Source organism: Peromyscus maniculatus, chromosome 4, assembly GCF_049852395.1.
Source record: "Peromyscus maniculatus bairdii isolate BWxNUB_F1_BW_parent chromosome 4, HU_Pman_BW_mat_3.1, whole genome shotgun sequence".
Classification (NCBI taxonomy): domain Eukaryota; kingdom Metazoa; phylum Chordata; class Mammalia; order Rodentia; family Cricetidae; genus Peromyscus; species Peromyscus maniculatus.
This window is the reverse complement of record NC_134855.1, coordinates 68,765,131-68,787,096: the sequence shown is the minus strand read 5'-3', so window position 1 is coordinate 68,787,096 and position 21,966 is coordinate 68,765,131. Positions and strand designations below refer to the sequence as shown.

At 41.7% G+C, this 21,966-nt stretch overlaps 1 protein-coding gene across 15 annotated transcripts in view; it reads right to left on the bottom strand.

Moving 5' to 3' along the window:
* Positions 1-21,966, bottom strand: part of Ambra1 (autophagy and beclin 1 regulator 1) — a 213,024-nt gene that overhangs the window by 157,948 nt on the left and 33,110 nt on the right. For 8 of the 15 annotated variants that reach the window (XM_016002835.3, XM_076570038.1, XM_016002836.3 and 5 more), the window contains 7 exons: positions 8,788-9,041; positions 8,331-8,389; positions 7,479-7,662; positions 6,228-6,400; positions 3,905-3,971; positions 2,443-2,589; positions 1,133-2,169 (listed from right to left, as the gene is read on the bottom strand). In XM_016002835.3, coding sequence (XP_015858321.1) covers positions 1,133-2,169; positions 2,443-2,589; positions 3,905-3,971; positions 6,228-6,400; positions 7,479-7,662; positions 8,331-8,389; positions 8,788-8,922 — 1,802 coding nt within the window. In that variant the 5' untranslated portion in view covers positions 8,923-9,041. Of the gene's footprint in view, positions 1-1,132; positions 2,590-3,904; positions 3,972-6,227; positions 6,401-7,478; positions 7,663-8,330; positions 8,390-8,787; positions 9,042-21,966 lie in introns of all 15 variants that reach the window. The other 7 variants (XM_016002829.3, XM_076570035.1, XM_076570034.1 and 4 more) reach the window with 1 other exon arrangement.

Sequence of the window (21,966 nt, the reverse complement as noted above, 5' to 3'; positions counted from 1 at the left end):
GGGCACAGTGCCTAGCACAGTGCTGGAAAAACTGTAACCACCCCACTAATGTTTACTGAGTAAATGACTGCCTAAAGCATCCTCCAAAAATAACAAGTACATGATGTCCACAATCCATATTCCCAACCTCCCTTAGCTTATGCTAGAGAAATTTCAGTTGTGTCAGCAGAGGATATAATGTAGAGCGATATGCTGTTTGGCTCCAGTATTCTGCGAGCTAGTGATTACTCTAGATTTGACCTTTACATAATTACAGAAAGAAGTCCCTAATAAGTCAAGATAGGTGTGCACATAGCCATTTATGGAAGATGAGGTGGGTGGTTTATTGCTCCTACTCTGTTTCTTTCAGGAGAACTGTCTGGGATGCCAATCCATGTATGGAGAGGCCTTCCTTCCATGAATTCTTACTTTTTCCTACCCATGTGCAAGGTCCATTCAAACAATTTTGGAAGTAGAAGTACATTTAAAAGGCTTTGAGTTCAGTCTCCACCACCCCAAAGCCAAACCAAACCAAAAACCCTAAATGGGCAGCCAAGGTGCTGTTCAAATACATAAATCTCGTTTAAAAAAAAAAAAAAAAAAAAAAAAAAAAAAAAAAAAAAAAAAAAAAAAAACACTTTCCTTGATGTACCTATATTCATACATGGAATTCTTCAGCTCCTTATTGAGCTGGTTCAAAACAATACATTTAAAGAAGAGGCAGCGCAATAAGCTAAACAAAATATCCCTTGACATTCTGGGTCTTTTTTTAAAATTTCACTGTAACTAGTCCTCTGGGACATATTCTTATCTCAACAACTAGTCCTACACCTATAATATTTCAAAGTCAAAGACGAGACAAAGAAAATCAATGATTCTATCTCCCGAAGCCTCTCTAGCCCAATCTACATTCCCCTTTCAAGGCTAAAGTCAGAGCCTTGGGCTTAGACAAAAATAAAGCAATTCAGCAGTTGCCTCACACCACCAGGCCTGATCCTATCTATCTCGGTACCAGAGCAAGATTCCCCAAGAAGATGCAAGGAATCAAATGCACGGATCCCAGACACTTCAGATAAAGGCACAACATCACTAAGACTGAAGGATGATGGAGAGAAGAGGCAGGAAGGTAGAACAGAGGGCAGCAGCTGCTTACCTCCTGAGTGAGTCTTCCTCAGAGCTTTCTTCAGGCATATCTTGATGTAAGGCCTCCTGTGATACAGTTCCAGATCTGTTGGGCTGGCTATAAATTCGTTCCCAGTGGCCTGTTTCCTGGTTAAAGGCCACCCCCACAGTCCTCTCCTCTTGTGGACTAGCTGAGCTGCTCAACTCCAGCCTGCTGGAGCTAGGGGTTTGGCCCTCAGTCCGCTCAAGAGGTGGCAACTGGCTGCCACTTGGTGGCATGCCCTCAAAGGTGGTAGAGACGTGCCAGGAAGAGCTAGCCTCGCCAGATGAGTAGTTAGGTGTGGTTCTTTCCCAACGCAGGGTATCATTGTTGAAGGTCAGAAGATTATGGCAAGCACGGCAGCGATTAAGATGGCCCCGAGACAGGTTCGAGTTGTTCTCACTGCTGTGTGGGGTGGGCTGATGAGAAGGACCTGGCCTCTCAGAGTCAATGTTATTGTTGAGCATTTCCTGGGCCTGTTGGGTCTGGGGAGCCTCCCCACTCAGGCTCTGATCCAGTTCCTGCAGCCTGTCATACTCCAAAAAGAAGCGTCTCAGGTCACACTGAAGCTCATGGCGAATGCTGCCCGGGTTGTTTTGGCTGGAGCCATTCCCTCCGTCTGACTCAGTAGCCAGTCCTGAGGGCGGAAAACCCCTTCCTTCGGTGGCTGAAGTGTACACAGACGCCTGAGAGCCACCCTCCTGCTGTCTCAGCACGGACAGCAGGCTCACTGAGGAGGCGCTGGTCCTGGGCGGGGGCATAGATTCTACCTCGGAGCGGGAGTTCAGAGTGAGTACTGTCCGGGTCCACTCAGAACCTGTCAGCCCAGGGGCTAGTTCTCTGTGATACCTAGAAGGGTGGCTAGACAAAGGGCCCCCCAAAGAGCGACGGGTAGGACCCAGACTGAGGTTGCGGAGCGTATTGCCCGCAGTGCTGCTCTGGACTGTACTGAAGGCAGACGGCCGGTTCAGGAGACCCTGGTCCTGCTGCGTTGATGAAGCCTGCTCCGGGGGATGGAAGGGCTCGGTCTGTACAAAAGAAAAGGAAGGGGTAGTAGCTCTGGCAGAAGCAGGGGGGACACTGTCCTGGTGTGGCAAGAGGGAAGGAACTCGAGTGCCAGCACAGCGGCTGCAAAGGCACAGGATCCCAGGGTGCTGGCAGCACTCAACTGTGGTGGGGTAACTGACCCGCTGTCGGAGCCTGATGTAAGCGGAAGTCCTGGGACGCTCCATGGAGGGCTGAGGGGGAGGCGGTGGGGGTGAGGGGGTAGCAGAATCTTGTACTGTGCTTTGCTCTCCCACCTGGATGCCAGAGGAGCGGGAGGACAGCATATGCAGAAAATTGTGAAGGAGAGGTGTCCGGCGAACTGGCTGTGATTGCAGGAGGGCACGCTGGCGGTAGTGAGATAATTCTGTTCCATCTATAGGGATCTCTGGTTCGTCATCACCCTGCACCATGGACCAGCAGCAGGAGGAGAGGGTAGAGCAGGACAGTTAGGGAGAACTTCCAAACAAATTAAGAGAAACTTAAAACTGACTGGGAATCATCCAAGGAAAACCACCTTCATAAATAAGCAAAAACTCTCTCCCCATAAGGTACAGAAAACTAATCGGTTTCAGACTAAAAACCATCATATGGTATTAAATTATTCATTTCTAACTGGCAACATATCTGAATGAGTACAGCCGGCATAACAATGATTTTATAAAAGGCATCTCTGTGACATAGAAGCAATGAGTGGAAACAATATGTCAATCAGTCTGAGGCACATGGGTGACAAGCATGATGGAGACAAGTTCTTCTTTCTTTTCTTTTTTTTTAGATTTGTTTTTATTTTATTTTGTGCCTGAGTGTTTTTGCCTGCATGTATTTATGTGCACCACATACATGTCTGGTGCCCATAGAGATCAGAAGAGGGAGTCAGATACCATAGAACTGGAGTTACAGAGAGTTGTAAACTACTACATGAGTACTGGAGATCAAACCAGGGTCCCCTAAAAAAAAAAAAAAAAAACAGCAAGTGCTAAGCCATTTCTCCAGCCTCTGGTATTTTCTTTTCTCTTTTCTTTCTTTCATTTTTTTTTTTCTGATTTTTTTAGGAGCTGGAGAGATGGCTCAGAGGTTAAAAACAATTGTTGCTTTTGCAGAGATTTGGTTTCCAGCATCCATATGGTGGTCCACAACTGGCTGTAATCCCAGTTCTAGGAGATCTAATGTCCTCTTCTAGCCTCTGTGGTCACTGTACACACACACAGTACATAAACACACACCTGAACAAATTGCCCACACAATATTTAGACATATTATGGTTGGTTTGTTTGTTTGTTTGATGTATATATGTGGGTCTCTCTATGTGTGTATGGGAATAGGCCAGCAAAGAGCACTGGATCCCTTGGAGCTAGAGTTATGGACAGTCATAAGCAGCCCAACAAGGGACTGAGAACGGAACTCAGGTCCTCCTCAATAGCAGTATGCTGCTCTTAACAGCTGAGTCCTTTCTCTAGCTCTGACAAGGTTTACTTCTCATGATATAGTCACAAGGGCTAGAAAACTGACTCTGCTGTCAAAACTGTAACTTTTGATGATATCATCAAAAACTAACTAAAATCTCGATGGAAAAAATGACTGGAGTATTAAGAATTAAAATATAATCAGAATATATAATAGACATGTAATAATAAAGAAAGAATAACCGTATCTGAACTAGAGCTCTAGCTTAGGATAGAACCCCCAGTTTCGATGGAGTTGGAACTCGACTCTTACCTGCTGATTAGAAGGGTTAACAATTGCTGTCAGTAAGTAGTGTCCAAGTGGATCAAATCTCACCAGACTGAAATCACAACCAGAGAAAAACAAAGACCACGTTAACTGAGAAATGGAAACTGTCAGACGACCCACTTCATGCTCTTTCAAAACTCTTTTCTTTTTCTCTCTCTCTGTCTCTCATTCTCCTGGAGATAATCTATCTATGTTTCCCAAATCAGAGTCAAACTCACAAATGCTCCTGCCTCAGATTCCTTATCACACCTAACTAGACTTTCAAAAAATTTTAAAGACATTAAAATAAGGCTTTATACTGCTTCCTAATGTAAAGGAATGTGTATTAAGAAAAAGATTTCTCTTTCTTTTTTTTAAATTTATTTATTTTTATTTTATGTACATTGGTGTTTTGCCTGTATGTATGTCTGCATGAGGGTGTCAGATCCCCTGGAACTGGGGTTTCAGACAGTTGTGAGCTGTCATGTAGATGCTAGAAAATTGAACCTGGGTCCTTTGGAAGAGCAGTCAGTGCTCGTAACCACCATGCCATCTCTCCAGCCCCTCACTTACTTTCTTTTTTTGAGACAGGGTCCTATGCCCAGGCTAGCTTACAAATCAACACATAGCTGTAGGTGACCTTGAACTTTGATCCTCCTACCTCTATCCACCCAGACTTGGGATTACAGGTGTACACCAACACACTCACTTTATGTGGTACTGGGGGTCAAACTCTGAGCTTCATTCATGCAAGACAAGCCACTCTACCAACTGAGCTACATCTTCAAGCCATGATTTCAGTTTTGAAAAACACCCAGGCTTGCAATACAGTAAGCAGCTACATTAAATATATCTCTGTTCAATGCTGTGGATGACTGACTGATAAATAAAGTGCTGATTGACCAGTAGCCAGGCAGGAAGTATAGGCAGGACAAGGAAAGAGGAGAATTCTGGGAAGTGGAAGGCTGAGGCAGGAAGAGACGCTGCCAACCACCACGAGGAAAAGCAGATGTTAAGATATCGGTAAGCCACGAGCCATGTGGCAACTTATAGATTAATAGAAATGGGTTAATTTAAGATATAAGAACAGTTAGCAAGAAGCCTGCCACAGCCATACAGTTTATAAGTAATATAAGTCTCTGTGTGTTTACTTGGTTGGGTCTGAGCAGCTACGGGACTGGTGGGTGAGAGACTTGTCCTGACTGTGGGCAAGGCAGGACCAGGAAAACTCTAGCTACAGTTCAACAGGTAAGAGCCCATTGAAATGGTAAATCAGAATGCTGCCACACAGATTCAGGTCTCCCTTCACACAACTGTTACATTGGCCAAAACGTGAGCACTCTGGTGATAATAAAGTGTATCAAGTGTATCAAGTATCAAGTGATAAGGCTAGATGCCAGAAAATCAGCCTATATCTAGCCATAACACTGTCAAAAGCTCCCAAAGAAAACAATGTATCAGGTCTAATTTAGACAATACATGTCTTGTTTTTGTAGTGCTGAGAATTGAATCCAAGGCCATATATGTAATAGGCAAGATCCTCAGCTCAATTGTGGTTTTGGTATTTGGGGGGAGGGGGGAGGTTGTGTTTGTTACTGTTTTTCAAGACAGGGTCTCACTATGTAACTCTGGTTATCCTGGAACTTGCTAGGTAGACCAGGCTGGCCTTGAACTCACAGAGATCCACCACCTGCCTCTGCCTCCCAAGTATTGGAATTAAAGGTATATGCCACTACACCCAGCCTGGTATTTTGTTTTTGAGACAGGGTCTTGCTAACTAGTCCAGGAAGGTCTGACACTCCCTATGTAGCCCAAACTGGCTATGAACTCATGATATGCCTACCTTAAATACCAGAATCCTGAGATTACAGATGTGTGCCACCACACCTGCAGCCACAAAGTGTGTTTTGATCTTAAAAGCTAAATAAGTATAGTTAGCAGATTTAATAAATGTTTATATCTCTACTTTGTAATTTGATAAATATAAAGAGCCAATCATGAAAAATCAGCCACCAAGCTATCTAAAAATCACCCATATATTTTTTACAGTGTTCCCTAAGGGTAACCCAAGTGCAGACAGCTCTGAACCTAAGTGAGATTGTACCTTAATGAACCTGATTTATAGAGACCACAAGATAAGTCCAATAAAGGGCAGGCAATAAACAAAAGGAACTGCTTCTGGGCTAATGGTGATAATAAACTACCCTGAAGAAGTCTAATGACTTCCCGAAGTGGGGATAAACAATCTGTCTTCTAAAATGGCAGAAGTTATAAATGTTCTATCAATCCAGTCTGGTGCCTAACATAGTTGATAGAACACAACACTCACCGGACGCGTTCCATCTCACTAGCTGTCTTCACCACAGCAAAGGGCTCCCGTCGACTCCAATCCCAGAAGTGGATCTCATTGGCAGTGGCAATCAGTAGAAGCTGAGCCGTAGGATGGAAAGCCAAGGACGCTATGGCATTGTTGCTATCTGTGAACCAACTTTCACTGCCACCCTGCAAATGAACCAATCCCAAGTATTCTCTGATTATCAACTGCCAACAGACTGGGAAGTCCACTTCAAGAAAATTACACTGAAGAGCTAAGTATGATGACTCACACCAATAATTCCAGCACTTAGGAAGCTAAGACAAGAAGACTGCCACAACAGAGGGCAGCCTGTTCTACAAAGTGAGTTTCAGGCCAGCCTGGACTATATAATGACACCTTGTCTCAAAATAAAGAAAGAGAGAATGAGAGAAAGAAAGGGGGAGAAAGAGGAGAAAGGAGGAAGGGAAAGAAAAAGGGAAAAAGTCCTATATGGGGTTATATAGCTCAGTGGTAGAGCACATGCTTTACATGTATGAAGCCCTGGGTTTGATCCCTAGGGCCTATCTCCATTTGCAGCTATATATTAGAGCACAGTGGTGCATGACTTTAATCCCAGCACTCAGGAAGCAGAAGCATGTGGATCTTGGTGAGTTTGAGGGTGGCATGGTCTACATAGTGAGTTCCAGACCAGCCAGAGTTGTATAGCAAGACCCTGTGTCTAAAATAAATAAATTTCCATTTAAGATAAAATTAGTTCTTATAGGGCTTACTTTAAACATATCCGCTATAAAATAATGTATAAGAACAGCAATATAGCAGTGCCAATAATTTATAAGACAAATATTACTATCTTCAAGTTAATTATAAAGCCTCTACTCAGTGTGAAAAGACCATCTTGGTACAAATATAGTGCAGAGCAACCCACTAGCCAGTCACTGAGACAAGCAGCATCTTACTTTGATGATCCTGAGTAGAGTACTCTAAGACATTGTGGACAAAAGTCCATACTGAACTCATTTTAGAGCCTCCTCCTATACAATGTTAAATAAAACAGGTAGAAGAAAAGTTTAATATGTTATATATGTCTATAATGGAGAAGTATGAACTAGTATGTCCATCCATCAAGTATGTAATGACTACTAGATCCTCAGGATTAAGTCCCAAGAATGTGGTTAGTTTCTCAGCCAGAATTAAGAATCCAATGGCAAATAAGTACCTGTGTTTAGAATACCAAAGAAAAAAAGCACCTAAGAAAATACTTACATGTAAATCCCAAATCCTAACTTCCCCATCTAGGCAGCCAGAAGCAATAAGGCCTGAGATGGTGGGATGAAAAGTGACACACCATGGAGTACGGCGGTGTCCAATCAGAGAGTGAACACACTTGCCAGTCTTAACCTCTGTAATATAGATGTTATGGTTCACATGTGTGGATGCCAAGAGAGTCCTAGAGAATCAAAATGTAGGCATAATTAAGAAACATGTAGCAGGGAAACAAATTTTACCAGCTTTAGACAACAAAAAACTGATATTATTCCCTATCTACAAATGAAAAAAATTAAGATATGCCTGTTAGGCGTTTATCTATACACAACAGAAATATTCCGATCCTTAAAGGCTTCTGGTTTCTCCACACTGTCTCCAAATGACACATAGTGCCTTCAAAGAATAATTTTTCCATCTCAGAAATCCATCATGCCATTGCTAGTCTCTATCAGTCAGGCAAAGCAATTTTACTGAGAACCTGGCTGAGTTTTGTACCTTGACTTTCACTATTTTCTTTATCATTCTCATTATTCTTCTGGTTGGCATTATTTGTCTACTTTCTTTCCATTTCATATATATGTATATGTGTGTGTGCATATACATATACACATACACACACACACACACACACACACATATATATATCCAATGGCAAATAAGCACCTGAGCACCCATGGCACGGATGTCCCATTTATATACATATATATGTATATACACATATAAACAGACCTTCATAGCCATCCAGTGCTTCAGAGAATCTCTAGGGATTAACCTGGATGATCAAGCTAAGCCAAGAGTACAGAAAGCCATGTAATCACAAATCTTAAGCTATAGCTAAGTATTAGGTACCTGTCTGGGCTGAAGGCCAGTAAGAAGGTTGAGCGTGGACTATCAGGCAGTTCTACTCTCTAGGAGAAAATAAATAAATAAATAAATAAATAAATAAATAAATAAATAAATAAATAAATAAATAAACAAACACATACACACAGAGATAGCATGATTTATAAAGTAGAGCTTACTCTGACAGAAGCCATTCTAAATTAGTACCACAGTACAGAGTAAAATTATGAAGACAATGATCAAGTTATAAATCAAGATAAACCTAAATTCAGAAAAAATATCTACTCTACAAGAAAAAATATTTCTAGTCTTAGCTTTCACATTATAAACCATCTCCCCAAACTAGCTATAAAGTCTCATAAACAAGATAAATTACATTCTCACTCTCTGCCATTAATCTACTCTAAGGTACCACTTTCTTGTCCTCCCCATAAATCCTGTGTCAAAAGCCCTGGTTTCTTACCTTGCCCTCCCATTTCATCCATCGAGTCTTATCTTCCACCAGCTCCTGCAGAAGTCGCTGAGCACCCATGGCACGAGTGCCCCGTTCTCGGCCCCAGAGGATCCGGACAGCATTCTTCTCTGGGACAACCTTCATGGTGCTCAGGAGCCACCGTCACACCAGGGACCAGAACTGAAGGAGCAAATAATAGCTCCACACACAGAAGCAGCTAAAATGAGGCCATTCAAGTCCTTGTCAGTTGTCCTCATGGAAATCTAAGGAATGAAGAATAATGCCAAATAATGCCTATTCTGCACCCGAGAAGCTTCCATTGCCAATACAATTCTAGCTCAAAGGAGAAAGTGTTATTTTCCTATTTAACTGTGGTTGCCAAGAAAGGGGACTTCCGGAATTTTTCTTTCAAAAATATTCCATCTTGTCATATTCCTCCTATAGCTCTACTTTACATATGAAAAACTGGACATTTCTACCAAATTTATTCCATTCATATTCTTTTATAAGGCAGAAAAAAAAAACTGTGCTCTTAATAAAAATGCCTAAAAACTCTGCTTAAAAACAAAATGTGGGGTTATGAGTAGGGCCAGTGGTACAGGCCCTGGGCTCCCAGCACAACAAAAAATAAACAGCTAGGGAGATGGCTCAGTGGGTACAGGGCTTGCTGCCCAAGCATTTAGTTCAGATCCCCAGAGCCCAGGTAAAAAGCCAAGCACAGCAGTATACTGCCTGCATCCTAGCACTGGGAAGTGGAGACAAGTAGATTCCTGGAGTCTGCTGGCCTAGTAAAATCAGTGAGCTCCAGATTCAATGAGAGGCCTTGTATCAAAAAATAAGGTGGAGAGCAACTGAAAACAATGCCTAGCATCTACCCCTGGTTTGAATGAGAGTGAGCCCCACAGGCTTATATATTTGAATGCATGGTCCCTAGTCAGTAGAACTATTTTTGGGAAGAATTAGGTGCAGCCTTGTTGAAGAAGGATGTGTCACTGGTAGTGAGCACTGAGTTTTCAAAATTCTAGGCCCAGGGGCATGTGCACTCATTCTCTCTGTCTCTCTCTCTACCTTGTGTTGTAAATCAGATGTAAACTCTGCCTGGTGCCACGCTCCCCACCATGACGGTCATAAACTCACACTCTGAAGCTATAAGCAAGCCTCCAACTGAATGCTTTCTTTTATAAGTTGTCTTGGTCATGTGTCTCTTCACAGCAATAGAACAGAGACTAAGACAAACATGAACATATACACATACATATACCACATATACATAATAAGCATAAATAACTAGGCTGGGGTATAGCTCAGTAGTAGAACTCCTGTTTAGCATGAGACCCTGTTTTCAATTTCTAGCACTATTAAAAAAAAAATCGGTAATATCTTAAAATACTTTGGAAAGTCAGGGCACACTGACTTAGACAAAAAATTATACAGAAGAACTGTGGTGGGGACTGTTGTGTAGTTCAGTGGCAGAATGGTGGCCTAGCATTTCTAAAGCCCTTGGTTTTATCTTTAGCACTGAAAAGAAAGAATGAGAGAGGAGGGGAGGGAAAGAAAGGAGGGGGAAAGATTAAAAAATACAATGGTTGTTTCTGAGTGACAGCTTAATGTAACTTTTTGTTGTTGTTGTTGTTGCTGCTGTTGTTGTTGTTATTCGAGACAGGGTTTCTCTGTGTAGCTTTGAAGCCTGTCCTATAATTCACTCTGTAGCCCAGGCTGGTCTCGAACTCATAGAGATCCACCAGGCTCTGCCTCCTGAGTGCTGGGATTAAAGGTGAGCACCACCACCGCCCTCTACTTCAGTTTTTAAGACTAGGTTTATATAGCCCAAATTGGCTTTAATCTCCTGTTCCAAGTGTCTCTACCTCCAAATACTGGGATTTCAGACATAAGGCACTATGCCTGGCTTCTTTTTGCCTTTTAAATTGCAAAAGTAGTAACTGTCAGAGTGGGTCATGGTTACACAAACCTATAATCAGAGCACTTGTGAGGCTGAGACAAGATGATCAAGGCTTTGAAGGCAGACCAGGCTACATGAAAAGTTCCAAGACATCCTGAGCTGCAGAACAAGGCCTTGTCTTAAAATAAAAAGAGAGGAGGGTGAACCAGGCAGTGGTGGCACACTCCTTAAATCACAGTACTCAGAAGGTAGAGCCAGGTGGATCTCTGTGAGTTTTACAGGCCAGCCTGGTCTACAGAGTGAGTTCTAGGACAATTTCACAGAGAAACTCTCTGTCTGGAAAAACCAAGTGGGGTGGGGAAGGTGGCAAGATGGCTCAGCAGGTAAAGGTACTTGTCACAGAGACCGAGTTTGACCCCCATAACCACTGTAAAGGTAGAAGGAAAAAAACAACCCCAGAAAGTTGTTCCCTGACTTCTGCACATACACAAGCACAAAATAAAAACTTTTAAAACTAAGACAAAGGAGAAAGTAACTGATTATTATAAGAGTCAAACAATAACTTCCTCCTTCCATTTCTCAAAAAGCTGCGATCTAAAAAGCACACAAATAGATGCATCAAATACAGACATAAGGAAAAATATTTATAGCTTGTGCTGAAAGAGTTTTCTTTCTAGAGTATTAAAACGGATAAGGTCAGAAAGAATCTAGAGTAAGGCAAGCCCCAATTTCCTAGGCCCATATAGTCAGACAAGATGATCAAGGCTTTGAAGCCAGACCAGGCTACATGACAAATTCCATGACATCCTGAGCTGTAGAGCAAGACCTTGTCTTAAAATAAAAGTAGAGCCAGGCGGCGGTGGTGGCGCACACCTTTAGTCCCAGCACTCAGGAGGCAGAGATAGGTGGATCTCTGTGAGTTCAAGGCCAGCCTGGTGGTCTATAGAGTGAGATCCAGGACAAGCACCAAAACTACACAGAGAAACCTTTGATTCATTCTCATGCTATAATTCTTACTGTGCTTTGTTTTGCTTGCTTTGCTGTGTTTGGGTGCTGGGGCTTGAACTCAGGACCCTGAGTTTGCTTGACAAGTACTGTACCACACACCCAAGCCTCTCCTCACCAACACATAAATAAGTACACAGTGAAAATGTTAACACAGAGTAGCAGGCCTCCAGAGTAGCTAGGCTGATCTCTTTGGTGACCTGTTCAACTCAGATTAGAAACAAAATTTTAGGTGTGAACCTGCTCCAGGCTTCCTTTTGTTCAAACTAACAAATACTTGAAGCATTTCTTACCTTTTATTACTAACCAGGAAGGTACAAGAAAAAACAGTTCCTATTAGTTCACCTTAACTCTGTACTGAAAGTATAATTCTTCTACCTAATATAGAGAGCTTCAGAGGAAAACTTTGAAAATCCTTTGACCTAACAATGCAACCTAAAGTACATTTAAGTCATTTATAATCTCACAACAAATGGTAGAAACAGTAGGAGCAGTCCCATTTATTTGCTTGGTGTGAGTGAGTGAGTGAGTGTGTGTGTGTGTGTGTGTGTGTGTGTGTGTGTGTGTGTGTGTGTGTGTGTATGGGCAGAGGGAGCACACACCAAGTCACAGGATAACCTACAGGAGTCAGTTCTCTCTTTTCACCAAGAGGGTTCCAGGAACCGAATTTAAGTCATTAGGCAGCAAGTACCTTTACCCCTTGAGCAACCTCACTAGTCCAGGCTCATTTTTAAAAAATAAAATAAAGAGGCTGGAGAGATGGCTCAGCAGTTAAGAACACTGGCTGCTTTCCAGAAGACCCAGGTTCAATTCCCAGAACCCACATGTCAGTTCACAATTGTCTGTAATTCCAGTTCTAGGGCTTCTGACACCTTCACACAGACATACATGCAGGCAAAACATCAATGAACACAAAATAGAAAATAAATTTAAAAAGTAATAATAAAAAATTAAAAATCTGCCTTTCTGTCCTCCTATAACTCAAACAGAAAAACAAAGTACAAGTTACAAATATTGTATAATCAAAAAAAAAACTGTGATATAACATTAAGTTCCTACAGGAATCAAAAAAAGAAGGAGGTTCTTACAAATATCAACATCAAGATTACTAAAAAGGCCAGGGAGTGGTGGGAGAGGCAGGCTGATCTGAATTCAAAGTCAGCCTGATCTACAGTGAGTTCCAGGACAGCTAGAGCTATGTAAAGAAATCCTCTCCAGGAAAAAATAAAAATAAAAAATTATCAAAAAGCATGTCTATCAGTTTCCAGGGACCTAAACTCAAGAGTTCAAACCAGCAACAATTTGACTGACTGGTGGACAGAACTTAGAGGCACCAAAACAATTGCATCTCTCTCTTTTACATTTACTATTGTTTAAAAGAAAATGGATATTTCACTTTTATTTTTTTTTTTTTTGGCTGGTTTTGTTTGAAGCAGAGTCTCACTGTATAACCCCAGCTGGCCTGGAACTCCCTTTGCAAACCAGGCTGGCCTGGAACTCCCTTTGCAAACCAGGCTGGCCTTGAACTCACAGATAATCTGCCTACCACTCTGTCTCCCAAGTGCTTAGATAGTGGCATGCTCCACCATGCCATGGCCCCTCCTGATATGATCTTAACAGCCATATGCTAGATTTTGCTGCATCCCATATAACCAAAAGAAGTCAAATTAAACTAAAGTCAGATAGGCCTGTGGCTAAGGAGGAAGTGTCAGTCAAGTGCTTTTCATTCCTGTTTTTAAAAAGGAAGAAGAGGCAAGTTCCATGGACACAGAAAGCTTAGAATAGTCTCTGATGCCACTGTGAAGTCCCCCAAATAAGTACTTAATCATAAAAAGCCATAAACATGTAGAAGAAAAAGGACATGAAAAAGATATCTATACAAAATCAATGCCAAGATTCCACCCCATTTACCTAATAAAACTAATCACTCCAAAAAGATAAAGTGAGGGGAATCACCTTCACAGATTTGATATCTACTATGTAATTATATTTAACTACTCTAAACAAAGTCATCTAAAGTATGACACAACTCACTAGAAACTAAAAGTTACAGGTTCTTCTTGCAATCTGATCATCTATGCCAACGATTTTCTTCTACCTTTTAGTTAAGATTCTGGGTGCTGGTCGGTGGTGGCGCATGCCTTTAATTTTAGCTCTCAGGAGGCAGAGACAGGTGGATCTCTGTGAGTTCCAGGCCAGCCTGTTCTACAGAGAGAGTTCCAGGATAGCCAGGGCTACTCAGAGAAACCCTGTTTCAAAAACAAAACAAAACAAAAAACAAGAGGTCAACTTAGCCAGAATACCTAATTTCAAGGCAGACAGAGCTACTCCTTGAGACTCTTTCAAACCAACCAACCAACCAACCAACCAACCGCCCACCAGACACAGAGAGGGAAAAAGAAGACTTTGGATAAGTCACTCAACTCCTTTGGGTCCTCCTTCTCTTCTTTATAAGACTGTTGTAAGGCTCCAGTTAAGTAAAGAGCTGTGGAAGTGTTACATTTCACTGCTGTTAAGGTTGTCAGTATTAGCGAATCCTCCTGAGTTCACTATGGTTCCCCTCACTAAACAATAAGGCCAACTAAACCCACTGGTAACCAAACTTACTTGTGTGCACACGCAGGATTGTGCACACAAGTAAGTGTGGTTACCAGTGGAGTCCAGGAGGGAACATCGGATCATCAAATCATCTGGAGGTAGTTTGCTTGGAGCTGAAGCAGGAGGTTATGGGTCCTCCTGTGAGCACACAGGTACTCAGAACTATGATCAAGCCATAAGCTAGAGTAGTATGTCCTCTTAACTGCTGAGCCATCTGACAAGTTGATCTTGTCTCATAGCATTTGGGGACTGTGATTCAGAAAATTAAGACCTCAGCCGGGCGTGGTGGCGCACGCCTTTAATCCCAGCACTCGGGAGGCAGAGGCAGGCGGATCTTTGTGAGTTCGAGGCCAGCCTGGGCTACCAAGTGAGCTCCAGGAAAGGCGCAAAGCTACACAGAGAAACCCTGTCTCGAAAAAACCAAAAAAAAAAAAAAAAAAAAAAAAAAGAAAATTAAGACCTCTTCAGTCGTTTGCAAAAACCTCCCCCCAGCTCCCTATGTAGAAGTTTAAGAGTGATCTTAAACTTCTGATCACTCTTAAACTTCTGATCCTCCTGCCTCCACCTCCCCAGTGTACCAGCATACCCAGTTTTCAGTGCTAGGAGTTAAACCTAGGGAAGAATTTCATGCACGTTAGGCAAACTCTCTACCAACTGAGCTGCATGCATCCCCAGCCCCCTGCTTAGCTGTTAACAGAGTTCAATTTCCTCATTTATTTAACTGTTATGTATCTGTCACTTGAATGTGTACATAAAGACAAAAAAATCTAAGACTAAAATCAGCCATGAAATACTGGCACATATTCAGTAATATATAGGTTTTAATCTAAGATTTACCTCTTGGGAAAAAAATAATAATCAGTACCCTGGGACTGGTGAGATGGCTCAGCAGATAGTGGTACTCCTGCCAAGTCTGACAGCCCGAGTTCATCCCTAGGACCAGCATAGCAGAGAGAACCAACTCACAAAAGCTGTCCTCTGAACTTTACATATGTGCTATAGTACTCACATGTGCAAGCATATGCACAATGCATAAAATACATTTTAACATAAATGTAATAAAAATTATAAATCTAGGATGGAGAAATGGTTCAGTGCTTGAGAGTACCAGCTGCACTTCCAGAGGACCTGGGTTCAACTACTAGCACCTACATGGCAGCTCACAACTATCTGCAACTCCAGTTCCAGGGAATTCAATGTCTTTTTCTGACATCCTCAGGCTGTACACACAAGATGCACAGACAAATATAAAGACAAAAAGTTCATTTACATAAAAAATTTTAATATAAGTAATTAAAACCCCTAGAGCTAGCCTGGCAGTGGTGGCACACGCCTATAATTCCAGCACTCAGGAGGCAGAGGCAGTTGAATCTCTGAGTTCGAGGCCAGCCTGGTCTGCAGAGCGAGTTCCAGGACAGCCAGGGCTATACAGAGAAACCCTGTCTCGAAAAACAAAAAAATGCTAGAGGCAGGCATGATGGATGGCAAACATCTGTAATTCTAGAACTCAAGAGACAGAGGCTGATGGACTGAAAGTCCTTAAGACTAAAGAAGATCAGATCTTTAAAAAAAAGAAATACTGGGGGGAAAAAAAGGAAAATGGGGAAGGGATAGAGAGAGATGACCCCAAAGTTAAGAGCACTTCCTGCTCTTTCAGAGAATCTATGTTCAGTTACCAGCACCTACATGGGGCTTCTCACAACTGCCTATAATTCAAACTGTAGGGCAGTGGTTCTCAACCTTCTTAATGATAGGACCCTTTAATACAATTCCTCATGTTGTGATGACCTCTCCAACCATAAAATTATTTTTGTTGCTACCTCAAAACTCTAATTTTGCTACTATCATGAACTGTAATGTAAAATTCTGTGTTTTCCATGGTCTTAGGCGACCCATGTAAATGGGTTGTTTGACATCCCCCAAAGGATGGAGACTTACAGGTTGAGAATCACTGGTCTAGGTACTCTGATGTCTTTCTGGCCTCCACTGGGGTGTGTGTGTGTGTGTGTGTGTGTGTGTGTGTGTGTGTGTGTGTGCGCGTGCGTATGTGCGCGCATCATATGCTCACAGAGATAACATACAAATAATAATAATAATAAAATAATCATAAATTTCATTTTAAATCTTGAGCTGGTTATATAGCTCAGTGGTACAGTAACTGTGTAGACATTCATAAAGCTGTGAGTTGATGTCCAGTACCATCAAAAGAAAGATAAATTTAAAAAATTCTTTAAATAAACCTAAGATCACTTGCATAACTAAAGTTCTCCCAACAACTGGAAAATTAACTACAAAATGTCAAGTCTTTAATTAGAGGCCTAAAAGTGGCCTAGTGCTTTACAGAAACACCATGTGGGTGGAGTTTCTACACACAAGTTTTTCTATAATTGGAAGCTTTGTTTTCATCAACAGGACCTTACTATAAGGAACACTCTAGGACAATTCAAAACGACACTGTATAGAACCAAAAACTAAGAAGCAAGCACCAAACCCCTAGTAAAACCCATCTCCAATACAGCTCTTGCCAGTCTCTTACGCTAGACTAAATTTGGAGGGGGGGGGGATTTTGGGAAACACCATAAATCAAAACTATAAACAAGTAAACAAGTAGCAAATTCTGAAAGCAAACTTACCCAGAAGCAGGAAAATTGTTATCATGAACTGTGTTTCTACTCTGTGTTGACTACTAGAAGATATTCTAGGATGTGACAAAGTACTAACTGTGATTGAATCTAGATGGAGAAGTTATATGTAATGTTTTTTAGTCATAATTTCTAAGATAGGGACAGTACAGTATAACCAGATAGATAGACAGATAGATAGATAGATAGATAGATAGATAGATAGACAGATAGATGGATGATAGATGGATAAATAGATAGATAGATAGATAGACAGACAGACAGATAGATAGATAGATAGGCAGGCCGACACATCGACAACCACAGAAGTTGATTAAATCCCAGTTCTAGAGGTGGGGGTGTGGTTAGCTCAATGTTATTAAACTTTTCCTGCTGCAAATGAAGTCAGCACTGGGGGAAAAAAGGGGTGGGGAGCAGCCCTTCAATCCCAGCAGTTGGGAGGCAGAGGCCAGCCTGGTTTACAAAGAGTTCAGGACAGCCAGAGCTGTTACACAGAGAATTTCTAGGGTACTTGGGAATTAAGATCAGAAGAATCAGGAGTTTAAGGTCATCCTCAGCTACAACAATGAGGTTGAGATCAGCCTGTGTCTCATGACACCCTGTCTCAGAAAAACTAGCCCAACTCCATTTCTCCATCATTTATTTCCTATGCAGCCAGGCTAGTTTGATTTGCAATCCTCTCGCCTCAGTTTTACCAGTGTTCAAGTGTGAATGTGTAACACACCCTACCCCATCATTTTCTTAGCATACAAAAGTTTCCTGATCTCTCAGAATAAAATTACTTAACCTCCCTGTACCTTAGTTTCCTCATTCATAAGAATTTAATTATTAGCAGTAGTATACATTATGGAATTACCATCAGGATTTACCAGGTAATAACTGTTCACTATTACATACTTCTAATGTTTGCGGTAGAGCAACAGCCCCATTCTGTAATGAAGAATAAAGCATAAATCTTAATGTATGTAACAAAATAATTTTAGATCATAAGGTCCTGTAAAGCAAATTAAATTTAAAACAAATTCTAAGCTAGGTACGATGTCTCATATCTGTCATCCTAGCACTGAGGAGAGAGATTACAAGCTAGAGGATGGCCTGGCTACACAGTGAGTTCTGGGCCAGCCTGGGCTACAGAGCGAGATCCAGGAAAGGCGCAAAGCTACACAGAGAAACCCTTTCTCGAAAAATCAAAAAAAAAAAAAAATGAATAAATAAACAATACAGCCAGGCATACTGGTGCATACCTTTGATTCACTATTTCAAGGGCAGAGGCAGGCGGATCTGAGTTTGAGGCCTGCCTTGTCTATATAGTGAGTTCAAGGATAGCCAGACCTAGAGTGAGACCCTGTTTCAAAAAAAACAAACTGGCTTCTCTGAGTTCTAATTCAAAAAAAATGTAACACCTAATGCCTTTCTTAAGATTTTTTATTTACTTTATTTATTTGTGTGAGTATGTGTGTGGGGAGGGATCATGTGCACACATATGCAGATGCAAAATTGTTAGCAGACTTGCCCCGAAACTGGATATTCTCACATTTTCTCTAAAGACTCCTCCCCCAGTACAGCTCCTTACAGCCCTCTCCTGGCCAGCTTTCCTGGACTCCAAAAGCATGACTACTTCTTCTCCTTTTGCCTCCTCTTGAAAGCTGCTGGGGTTTACAGCTGATCTCCCTAGTTAATAAAATGTCTCCCACATGGTCTAGCTATTAGGTTCCTTGGATTCACCCAGATGGCCTAAATTTAACTCCCAGTGTAGGAATGTAAAAATTCTGCTGAGTGTGGTGGCACCTATCTAATCTCAGCACTCACTCAGGAGGCAGTGGTCAGCAGATTTCTGTTAATCGGAGATCAGCCCAGTCTCCACATCAAGTTCCTGGCTGGAGTTGAGGGGATATCAAACTAATAAACAGTCCTCAAAGGGCTGGAAAGAAGGCTATTCTTCCAGAGGACCAGGTTCAGTTCCCAGCACCCACATGGAAGCTCACAACCATCTGTAATCCTAATTCCAGAGGATCCAATAGCCTCTTCTGACTGCCATAGGCACCAGGCATGAGGAGTGTGGTACACATACATACAGATAGACAAAAACCCTCAAAAAAAAAATCCTCATACACATCATTTTTAAATGATCCTCAAATACCAAATAAATGAACAAATAAAATTCTACAAAAAAAGTATCCACGCTGGGCAGTGGTAGTGCACACCTTTAATCCCAGCACTGGGAAGGACGAGCCAGGCGGATCTCTGTGAGTTCGAGGCCAGCCTGGTGTACAGGGCAAGATCCAGGACAGGCACCAAAACTACACAGAAAAACCCTGTCTCAAAAAAAAAAAAAAAAAAGGGATTCACTGCAGTATGCTCAAAACAATTTCAGATTAAACACTTTATCACTGTCTTTTTTTTTTGACAAATTAAAATTACGACATAATAGTTAAAATAACAGCTAACATTTTTATAGTGCCAGACTCTGATCTTAGCACTTTGCATAACAGTTTTTGCTCACTGTGTAGCTCAGGTTGGCCTTCAAGTTATAATCCTCCTGGCTCTCTGTCTCAGATGCTTCAATTAGAAGCATGTACTTCACAAAGGAACTTCCTAATAACCCCCACAGCCCCACCCAAACATGAGATGCAAAGAATCACTCCCAGAGTGGAAGATTCAGAATTTGAACCCAGAAAAGCTGATGAGTAACTGTCTCAAAAAAAAAAAAAAAAAAAAAAAAGCCGGGAGGTGGTGGCGCACGCCTTTAATCCCAGCACTCGGGAGGCAGAGGCAGGCGGATCTCTGTGAGTTCGAGGCCAGCCTGGGCTACCAAGTGAGTTCCAGGAAAGGCGCAAAGCTACACAGAGAAACCCTGTCTCGAAAAAAAACCAAAAAAAAAAAAAAAAAACAGGTTGGGGATTTAAGCTCAGTGGTAGAGCGCTTGCCTAGCAAGCACAAGGACCTGGGTTCAGTCCTCAGCTCTGGAAGAAAAAAAAAAACAGGCCTGGTCTACAGAGCAAGTCCCAGGACAGCCAAGGCTACACAGAGAAGCCGTTTAAAAAAAAAAAAAAAAAAAAAAATGAACCCAGGAAGTCTGACACGGAAGTCTACACATTGAATTACCACAGGAAGACAAAGTCACCTACAACTGTTTCTAAGTTCATGTGCTAGCTTAACACTATATGACACTAACCATGTTCCACTTATTTTATGCTTTATCAACTGCAAATCTGTATGCTTTATATTTTTAGTGTTCATTTCCTCAGAGGTCAAGAAAAAAATGAGGCTGGGTAAGTGGCTCAGTTGGCAAAGTGCCTGAGTTAGAGCCTCCCAGTACCCATTTTTAAAAGTGCATGGCAGTATACACTGGTATTCCCAGCACTGGGGGATGGGTGAGGGTGGAGATGGGGCAGAGACTTGATCATTGTCGCAATTTTCTCAGGGTCCCCTAAAGATGCCATTGCCCCTAGACAACAGAATGCAGTCTAGAGAACAAGTTGCCCACATTCCCAAGAGGTGGGGTGGGTGATTTTTTGTCATTCAATGGGTTATGGATGTTTGTCATTGTTTAGGGGTTTGGTTGCAAGGTGTTACTGGTCTTGGTCAGGGAGAAAGCTGAGCAAAGGAGATTAGATTCAGCAATCTCTTTCTGAAATAAAAAAAAGGGGCGATATAGTGTAAGAATGATAAGATAAACTTTTAAGGTTCGTGCTACATCTGCCACCCAACGTTCCTGGTACAAATTTACGAAAGACTTTGAGGCCAGCCTAGGAGGCTTGCTAAGGAGAAACTTTGGCTGGAGCCAAGCAACAAACATTGGCGGTGGGACCATGGAGGCAGCAGCTGCTGCTCCAAATTGTTGGCTGCTTCTCATCAGGTTGGTGACTGTGGTGATGCTGCTACCTGGGATGAAGGGTTTACTACTGCTTGTTCAAAGAAGAATTGCCAGGACCATCATGTTACAAGAAAGCATCAGCAAAGGTCAGTTTGGAAAAGTTTGGCAAGACAAATGGTGGGGAAAAATTGCTGTGAAGATGTTCTCTTCTAGGGAAGAAAGTTCATGGTTCTGAGAGACAGACATTTATCAGACTGTGATTGCTTCAAACCACAGAAGAGGCACAAAAAAAAAAGAAAAAAGGTCTACAGGGAACTATGACCACACCTAACAGCGACTTTGAAATCTTCAAAAAGATGACAGGAGACTACAATGATGATTCCACATGAACTATGATAGAGCCATTACGCTGATTAACACCATGGAAAGATCGACTTTGGACTACAAACTACTCAGGACAATTTTGAGATGGCTAGCTGAGATGATCCAGCCTGACAGACTACTTGAAAAAAAACTTGAAACAAGCCCTGCACTTTCTCATTATACAGGAATTGGACAAATGATACAGGACTTGACAATTAACCCAAAAATTTTCTTTTCAGGATTCCCTAAAGATGTCTTCCCCCCTAGAAAGCAGGAAGTAATTTTAAGAAAATGACGCCCACATTCCCAAGAGGTGGGGTAGATGGTTTTTCCAGTGTTTAATGACTTATAGATATTGTCATTGTTTATGATGGTTGGTTACAAGTTGTTAATTTTTTTTTTTTTTTTTTTTTTTTTTTTTGGTTTTTCGAGACAGGGTTTCTCTGTGTAGCTTTGCGCCTTTCCTGGAACTCACTTGGTAGCCCAGGCTGGCCTCGAACGAACTCACAGAGATCCGCCTGGCTCTGCCTCCCGAGTGCTGGGATTAAAGGCGTGCGCCACCACCGCCCGGCTACAAGTTGTTAATTATTAATGGTCAGGAAAAAAGCTGAACAAGGAGATTAGATTCAGAGTTTTTGTTTTAAAAAAAAAAGAAAAAAGAGAATATAGATATGAGGTAGATCATTGAATCTACTCTGAGAAGAAAGATAAAGAAATAATAGGATAAATGGATAGATCATTGAATCTACTCTAAAAAGAAAAAGGGAAAGATATAAAAAAATGACAAAAGGTAAATTATTGAATCGACTATGAAAGAAAAAAGAGAGAATATGGATATGATAAGATAAAAAGGAAGATTCAAT